General features: G+C 62.1%; 1 protein-coding gene across 1 annotated transcript in view; it reads right to left on the bottom strand.

Moving 5' to 3' along the window:
* Window positions 1-1,402: 1,402 nt before the first annotated feature.
* The window catches only part of GRM2 (glutamate metabotropic receptor 2), a 15,748-nt gene continuing 8,407 nt past the window's right edge, over window positions 1,403-8,743 (bottom strand). The window contains exons 2-6 of the mRNA XM_009274763.2: window positions 8,209-8,694; window positions 4,808-5,645; window positions 3,016-4,079; window positions 1,971-2,145; window positions 1,403-1,476 (exon numbers count right to left, since the gene is read on the bottom strand). Of these exons, the coding sequence (XP_009273038.2) occupies window positions 1,403-1,476; window positions 1,971-2,145; window positions 3,016-4,079; window positions 4,808-5,645; window positions 8,209-8,694 (2,637 nt within the window). The remainder of the gene's footprint in view (window positions 1,477-1,970; window positions 2,146-3,015; window positions 4,080-4,807; window positions 5,646-8,208; window positions 8,695-8,743) is intronic.

Genomic DNA, 8,743 nt, shown 5'->3' with positions numbered 1-8,743 from the left:
CCCCCAGGTAGACCTAGACCTGAGCTCTGGAAGAGTCCATTTTTAAAAAAAAAAAAAAAAAAACCAACACCACTTTATTCTAAAAAAAAAAAAAAACAACAAAACCCCACTTTATTTACATAAATTACAAAAAAAAAAAAATCACACTCTTGCTCACAGAAAAAAATCTACTCTTAAAAACTTGGTTGGGCTCAAATACCTGGGTCCTGTTACTCGCCCTCAGCCCCTGCCGGACCCCCCTGGGCTCTGCAGGGGCTGCGGGTGTTCACCCCCGCTCCTGCCCTGTCTCCCACAAAGGGGTGAGAAGCACTACGTACAGTGAGGGGGGCGATGGAGGGGGCTTTGGCCCAGCCCTGCAGCACTCGGCAGCTTTCCCGGGGCCAAAAACGAGGAGGAAAAGGTGAAACTGTGCAAAGGGCCCCGGGGGGGGGGTGCTCCACTGGCCCGGGGAGGAGGGAGGTGGGGTACGGCTTTGCACAGGGGAGGACGTGAAAGGCCCTGCACCAGGAAAGCGGGGTGGGCGATAGGGCGAGGGCAGCGTGTGCCGGCACAGGGCTCGGTGTGGAGGGAGCAGGAGGTGCAGCGTGGCTCAGTGCAAGCGAAAAGTGACCTGGTGTGGCTTGGCAAGAGGGAGTCGGGTTGTGCACCGCGGCTTGGCGTGAGGGACGGGGGACTTGCACCACAGCTGGTGCAGGGGATGGGGAACGTGCACCACAGCTCAGTTCAAGGGCCGGGGGCTGTGTACCGCGGCTCAGTGCAAGGGAAGGGGGGGACATTCACCATGGCTCAGGGCAGGGGATGGGGGGGGATGACGTGCACCTCAGCCCGATGCAAGGGACAGGGGGACTGGGACCATGGCTTGGTGCAAGGGACAGGGGGACGTGTACCAGGGCTCAGCGCGGGGGATGGGGGAATGCGCACAATGGCTCGGTGCAGGTGACACAGGGGACGTGCACCACGGCTCGGTGCAAAGGACAGGGGGGTGTGCACCACAGCTCAGTGCAAGAGACGGGGGGACATGCACTGTGGCTCAGTGCAGGTGACGGGGGGGTCGTGCACCATGGCTCAGTTCAAGGGACTGGGGATGTTCACCATGGCTCAGTGCAAGGGACTGGGGGGGATGTTCACCATGGCTCGGTGCAGGGACCAGGGGTCGTGCACCAGGGCTCAGTGCAGGGGACAAGGGATGTGTAACGTGGCTCAGCGCGAGGGAAGTGTGACACGTACCATCACCCAGCACGTGGGACGTGTAGCTCGTGCTGGGGTGGGGGCCGAGACTCCCAGCCGCCTCTGGCCCCTGAGCGGGCCGTGCCGCGGGCACTGCTCTCCCTGGGGAGGGAGGTGAGGTGCAGTGCAGCTGCAGGCAGGAGCAGCGGCACCACGGCCTGGCCCCCCCCGTCCTTCACAAGGACGACGTCGTGGAGTCCACCACCTCACGGCCGTTGCACACCGTGGGCACGTACTGCGAGGCTGAGCCTGGCCGGGAAGGCAGCAGTCAGGGGCAGGTTGGGGTCTGGCAGCAGCGCCCCCCCCAGCGCATCCCACTGCGGTGGGCGATGGGTGCCCAGGGAACTGCATCCCCCAGGGCTGGGGCGGAGGGGGCCAAGGGCAGCTGTTTCCCCCGCCCTGGGTTGCTGACAGGGGCCCGGGGCAGCTGCATCTGCTGGGGCTGGGGTGGAGGGTGCCCAAGGGTGGCCGTGTACCCCCGGGGGGACGACACCGGGAGTGGTACCGCCAGCAGACGGTGCTGCAGCCCTGGGGCTCACAGCCATGTGAGACGGGGGAGATGAGGGATTGGGACAGAGCCAGGGATGAGCCATAGGGGACACGGCATCCTCTATCCCCCTGTTTGCAGCCATGCCCTACCCTGCACCCCAACTTCCTTCAGGGGCCTGTGCTGGGGTGCCCCCATCTCCCTACTGGGAAGGGAGTGCTGCCCCCCAGCCCTTCCCCAGCCCCTCTGCACTCACCGTGGGACTGGCTGGAGCTGGCGGCCGCCACACTGAACCGAGTGGTGCCCACGCGGTGGCTGGCCACATTCTTCTGGGGCTGGAAGAGTATGATGTGGAGCTTGGGGGTGAAGAGGCAGCCAAGGACCACGGTGCCGCTGAGGCTCACTGAGATGCACATGGTGGTGGTCTGGACCTGGAGACAGGGGTGGGCGTCAGGTGCTCCTGCCACCAACCCTCTGCCCCGAGTGGGGCAGGATGAAGCCCTCGCTGTGGCACCAGTCAGCCCCCACCGGGCAGAGGCTGCTGCCTGCACCCCACAGGCACATCCCACCCCACACCAGGTCCCTCCATCAGGGTGGACCCACTGGAGACCCACAGGCAGAGGATGGGCACTGCCCTGATGGGGACACGCTGCTCCTGTAAAGGGGGTGCACCCTGAGCAGCACCCCCACTCAGACTTGCCAGCACCCCTCACCCCAGTGCCCGTTCCCACCAGGGGATGCAGGTCCTCTCCAGAAGCCCCCGACTGCAGCCACCCCCACGCAGTCCTCCAGGCCTGGCAAGAACATGGCTGGGCACCTTGCTGGGGGGATTGAGTTGCTGCAGGGTGCACCCCATGCTCCCCCATCCCCAGCACTGCTTGGCTCCCCAGGGACCAGGCTGGCCCTGGGGTTGGCATTCACGCCTTGGTTGTGGGGGTGGGGAGGGCATGTCTCATGCCTTCGCGTTGCGAGGCTGAAGGATGGCAATCACTCCTCCGCGGTCAGGTCAAGGGGGTCTCTGGAGGTCTCAGGGACATTTCCCATCCTCTTCCTAGCAAACAGTCTGCTAAGGGGGGGTTGTCTTCTCCCCAGGGCTCATTGCCCCCCCTCAGCCACAGCCCTTCAGCCACACTTCACCCAGTAACAAACGCCCCAATGCAGAGGTGACCATCACCAGGTCCATGGCCAAAGACCCTTCCCCAGGCCCATGCATGTCCTAGCCACAAACCCCGCAGGGCCCAAATCGCCAGGACCGCTCAGATCAAGCCCTGTTAGAGCCCCCCTGGAACTCAGGCTCTTACTCGGTAGTCGCTGGAGGTCACGTAGAAGATGGGCAGGAAGGCCAGCCAGATGATGCAGGTCGTGTACATGGTGAACCCGATGAACTTGGCCTCGTTGAAGTTCTCGGGGCATTTCCGTGTCTTGAAGGCGTAGACCGTGCAGAGGACGATCAAGAGGACGTTGTAGGTGAGCGAAATGAGCATGTTGGAGTCGCGGTTGTTGCACTTGAGGGTGACAATATACCTCTTGTCAGGCTCGGTCTCCTTGCCTGTGCCGGGGGTCTCCACCAGCAGCCAGATGATGACAATGATCAGCTGGCAAGAGATGAGGGCCATGCAGATGACCACCTGCGATGTGGGGCTTATGAACCGGGGGCGCTGGACCCCCTCCTTCACCCCGCTGAAGATCCTGGCGATGCGATTTGTCTTGGTCAAGAGGGCTGAATAGCAGACAGCGAAGGATGTGCCCAGCCCCAGACGCCGGAGCGTGCACACCTCGGTGGAGGGCTTTGCGATGAAGATGAAGGTCATGCTGTAGCACATGAGGACCCCAGTCAGGAGAATATAGCAGAGCTCCCGGCCGGAGGCCTTCACAATGGGGGTGTCATTGTTCTTCATGAAGACTACGAAAACGAACAGGGTGGAAATAAAACCCAGGCAAGAGATAGTGACGGGACCAATGGCCCAGACGTCTTTCCAGCGGATGTACTCTTGGGGCAACTCATAGCAGCCATTCAGGGTCTTGTTGGGCCAGTAACCAAGACCGCAGTCCATGCAGGTGAACTCATCCAGCAAGTACTCGTAGGGCTGGCAGGGGATGCAGATCCAGCAGCATATGTCTCCGGGCTGCATGCTCTTTATCTCATTCTTCTTGCAGGGGTCGCTGCACTGGGACACAGGGATGGAGGTCTCAGCCCACGGGATGAGGCTGGTGTTGAGGATGAGCCCCTCAGCCCAGTAGCCCACCTTCTGATACCGATACCGCCCGTCCATGTGGTGATAGTTGAAGATGTTGTAACGGCCGATCCCATCGCCGTAGCGGTCAAATCGAACGACGCTCTTGGTGTCTGCTGGCCTGAATGGAGCTGGAGGGAGGAGAAGGGGAGACGGTCACTGTCATGGGGTACGAGAGCGCTCGCTCCTGGCGTGGAGGCAGGGCTCCTTCAAAGGGTCATGTCCCACCATGGCCACAGGCAAATGTCCAACCTGTTCCCTGCCTTCACTCTCCTACCTGCTGCCTATGCACACATTAGGGACAGGAAAGCAAAAGTTGAGAACTACCTCCCCACGTTGCCTAAGAGCTCGGCAGTCCCAGCCAGCTCTACAGGGACAAAGAGGGGGATTTTGCAGCCTCCACGGCTCTCAGTGACACCTGGGTAGCCGGGCTCAGCCCAAGCCACACAGGACATACTTCTAATTCACCCCAAACTGTGTGGGTCCCTGATCAAGGGTATCCCTCCAGTTTAATCCCTGAAATGTGAATAAATCATGACGCTTGCAAGTGAGGTCTTCAAGGACCCATGTTCTTGGAGGGTCCCTTGTGGGGCTGGTCCCACCCAGCTGTAGCAGGATGGAGTTGATCACCAGCTTCTCTACACTGGGGACAGGTGGCTTGGATTGCCTCCCAAGGGTGACGGTGGGATGTTGACATCCTGAGACAACCACAGCCCACAGCACAGGGGTCCCCAGGTGTGGGCAGGCTGGAGGAATTGGAGGGTCTCGGGTCAAATTTGGGTCTCCTTCCTCTTCCTTGCCCCTCCACCCATCCCTTTCTGGTTAGGCAGCCAAACCCCATCTCCAGCTCTGGACTCACCATCAAAATTAACATTGAGCATAAAGTCCTTGTAGAACCTCTTGCCATTGACGGGCTTCATGGCATCGCAGAGCTTGGTGACGTTGGGGCACAGCGCCTGGTGCATGTTGTGGAGAGAGTGAGCCATGGCATAGACCGCATTGACCACGAATGTGATCTTGGACTCTGGCTCAAACTTGCCTGTCTTGAGGGAGTACCGGCTACAGTCCTGTGTGTGGAAGCTGCACTTGAACTTCTGCTCCCAAAACTCCCGAAACCAGGGATTTCGGCTGTTATTGTAGGGGTTGAGGTTACGGAAGTAGGCAGCAAACTCCTTAATGGGGTAGGCTGCCAGCTCAATGGTGATGGCTCCCTCCGCCACTGCTTCGCTCCCGGCCACCACGCTCTCCAGGGCTCCCCACCCATCACTGGCCACCCACGTGAAGGACACGTTGACTCTCTGGGCAGCTGCCAGCAGCTCCCGGGCATCTTCGCTTCGAGTGAACAGCACGACCACTCTGGCATTGGGCTTCTGCAGCAGAGCCCGGACCACACCGTCGTAGGTCTTCTTGTTCATGGAGCGCCCCACCTTCTCCGAGGTGGCGATGCAGATGTTGCGCATGCGGGCTTCTTGCTCAAAGGCTTCGATCCCCGTCTCCCCATAGTCGCCCTCTGAGGCCACGGTGGAGACGTAGGTCCAGTTGAAAAAGCGGAGGATCTCCGCCATGGCTTTGGCTTGGTAGAAATCTGGCGGGACAGTGCGGGCAAAGTAGTCATAGCGGGACTTGTCACTGAGCTTGGCGCTGGTGGAGGCATAGCTGATCTGCGGGATCTGGAAGAGCCGCAGCAGGTTGGCCACCTGCATGGAGGAGGAGACGTGAGCGCCCAAAGATGTGCCCCAGCGAGGGACGTTCCCACCGGAGGACCCCTGCCCAACACCAAGTGTTGTGGTGGGGCACACAGCCGCTCCCAAGCACGACCGTGGGGCTGATGAGCAACCCCCCACCCAGGGAGTCCTGGCTGGCGGACAGACGGACGGACAGCACATTCACATGGTTGCCTGAGCCCTCAGATGTGCTCATTTCTTTTATTTTTTTTAAATATTTCATGCACTCCCCTCTGAAATCCAGGGCTGGGGGCAGGTAAATGGATTTGTGGCAAAAGCAGAAACTCCCCTGCAGGCAACCTGTGGGCTGATCTCTGCCTTGGGCCCCCCCCCAGCCGCTCCCAAGCACGACCGTGGGGCTGATGAGCAACCCCCCACCCAGGGAGTCCTGGCTGGCGGACAGACGGACGGACAGCACATTCACATGGTTGCCTGAGCCCTCAGATGTGCTCATTTCTTTTATTTTTTTTAAATATTTCATGCACTCCCCTCTGAAATCCAGGGCTGGGGGCAGGTAAATGGATTTGTGGCAAAAGCAGAAACTCCCCTGCAGGCAACCTGTGGGAGATGCTTTTGGGCGAGGAGAAAGCCGGGGCGCCTGGCAGCCCCACGGCGTAGGAGGAAAGGGCTCTAGGGGCCAGGGAGCCGGGGCAGAGCCCCCTGCCCAACCTGGGGTGACTGCAGACCTGGGCCTGGGGACCAGCGCCTGCGCATCCCACATCAGGAGCCACAGCAGGACTGGCACCTTCCAGCTGCCTGGCAGAAGCTCTCGTTAGCTTCAAAGGGGAAAAAAGCGGCTGTAAAAAACGCAGGCTCTTGGAGCAGCAAGGGGGGGGCTTGGGCACGCTGGCGGGGCCAGTGAGCCTGTCCACATCTTGCTGCTCCCCAGGCGAGAGACGCGGCTTAATTAATGTGGACAAATGCTCTCGACGACAAAGTCCCCTAATGGCAAGAAGGCCCCCGAGCACAGCAATGCCGCTGCCTGGCCTTGCTGCACAACAGGAGCTGCCAGCTGGCTGTGCCACCCCAGTGCCGCTCGCACTCCCTGGCCGGCACACGGGTTGCCCGTGCTGCCACCTGCCTGCCCAGGGTTGGGACGGTGCCCCCAGCTGTGGGGACACGCAAGGTCCTCCAGCAAGAGAAGGGACAAGCGCCCACATGGGCTGGACCGGGGTGCTGCCTCCATCACCCGCCCCAGCTTCCTCTGCCCCATGGCCAGGGGGATGTGGGGACCCAGGGACCAGCAGATGGGGTTCAACACGCTCTGGGGACTCATTAAATCTTAGCAAGCACGTGGGCCACTGGCAGCCCCTGGGACTCAGCTGGCCCCTCCAGTTGCCTCCATCCTCAGGGGATACTCTTCTCCCTGCCTAAGCTGGCCCCTGGGTCTGCAGAGCTGCAGGTTTTGGGGACTGAGCTGCACTGCACCCAGGGTGGCAGCCTGGTCTGAGGCTCGAGGTGCCTGTTCCTGTGGGATCACTGGGGACATGGGGGCGGTGGTCCCCTGCGCCCACCCTGCTCTAGCCGGGCAGCCCTATGTCTGAGCCCTGGAGAGGCGGGTGCCCCCTTGCAGGTTGTTGCCCCTCATGGGCCGGGTTTGGGATGGGGCAGAGGGGACAGTGCACCCTCGTGCTGGGCAGCTCTGCCTGCCGGGAGTGGTGTCCCTGCATCCCCGCTGCAGTATCCCTGGTGCCATTCTGACATCAGCCCCCCCCCCGCCATGCTGGGGGGTGTCCCTGCACCTGGCCACCCACCCATTCCACGGGGGACAGGACCCGTGGGGCTGCAGGTGAGCTGAACCCCACTCCCGTGCCGCGGCGGCTCCCGGAGACAGCCACCTACTGGGTGCCAGGGCACTGGTGGCGGGGGCAGCTGGTCCGTCGGGCACTGGAGGTGGCCGCCCGCAGCGCCTACCGCATCCAGGCCTGGTGGCATTGCGCTGTCACCCGTCGGCGGGAGGAGCGGCGCCTGCAGGCGCTGGCAGCATACGTCAGGCGGGAGAGGGCCAGTGTCCTTCTCCAGGCCCATGCCAGGACGTGGCAGGCCAGGGACCAGTACCGGCGCTGCCGGGAGGCGGCTCGCACCATCCAGGCTCACTGGCGGCGGCGAGGGACACGGCAGCGTGGTGGCACCGAGGACAGCGTGGACCTGAACATCGAGATTGTCCTAGGCTGAGGAGCTGCGCTTGCTGCCACGACCCTGGGAGGGGAATAAACCCCCGTCCCTGCGTGGGACAGATCCACCAGCTCGGCTCCCATGGCTTATGGCAGGTGGGGAACTCCCCACAGCCTCCGAGGGGACCCCGGCCACCCCTGCGCAGCCCCCCCACAGTAGCAGAGAGATGCCTCTCAGGTGTCAGGCTGGCATTCCCTTCCCCTTGCAGAAAGGGGCACAGCATCACGGCGAGGGACAGGAGAGCATCCTTGTGCTACACTGGCAGTGGCATCATCACGCTGCTACCGGGGTTTTATCCCCCCCTACCACTGTTTCTGCCGATCCCCCAGCCCCATCCGAGCCCCTCTTGCCTGGGGGATACCTGGATGGAAACATCGCTGTAGGAGCCCCCAATGACGCCGGTGATGGCGGTGGGCACGTCATCGTGGACGGCGTAGGAGCCGTCAGGGCAGATGTGCTCGGAGCCGTCCACCCTGGTGAGGGAGGCGCGGACAAAGTCGAGGGACTGCTCGAGGGCGTAGGTGTCCTTGGAGCAGGTGTCAAGAATGTGGGCACCCAGCCTCACCCCTGGCAGGATGCTCCCGTCCTTGTTGATCTCATCCAGGGCGAAGAGCATGGCCTCCAGGCGCTGGATGCCCCGGTGCTCGTTGATCTTGCCACAGTCTTCACTCCCCGATCCTTTCTCGTGGACGGGGAAGAGGCCCCCGATCACCAGATCCCCATCTGTGCTGATCTCCTTCTTGCCAGCCATGCCGTGCCCGGCGGCCAGGCAGGTAGCCAGGTGCATCAGCCACAGCCAGGCAGCCAAAGGGACCGCCATGGGGTGTGCTGGCACCGGCCGGGGGACCTGCGCCACCCCGTGTCACCCACTGCCGCCTGTCAAGGCGAGGGGAGGC

Source organism: Aptenodytes forsteri, unplaced genomic scaffold (genome assembly GCF_000699145.1).
Source record: "Aptenodytes forsteri isolate BGI_AS27 unplaced genomic scaffold, ASM69914v1 Scaffold368, whole genome shotgun sequence".
Lineage (NCBI taxonomy): Eukaryota > Metazoa > Chordata > Aves > Sphenisciformes > Spheniscidae > Aptenodytes > Aptenodytes forsteri.
This window is presented reverse-complemented; position numbering and strand designations above follow the sequence as displayed.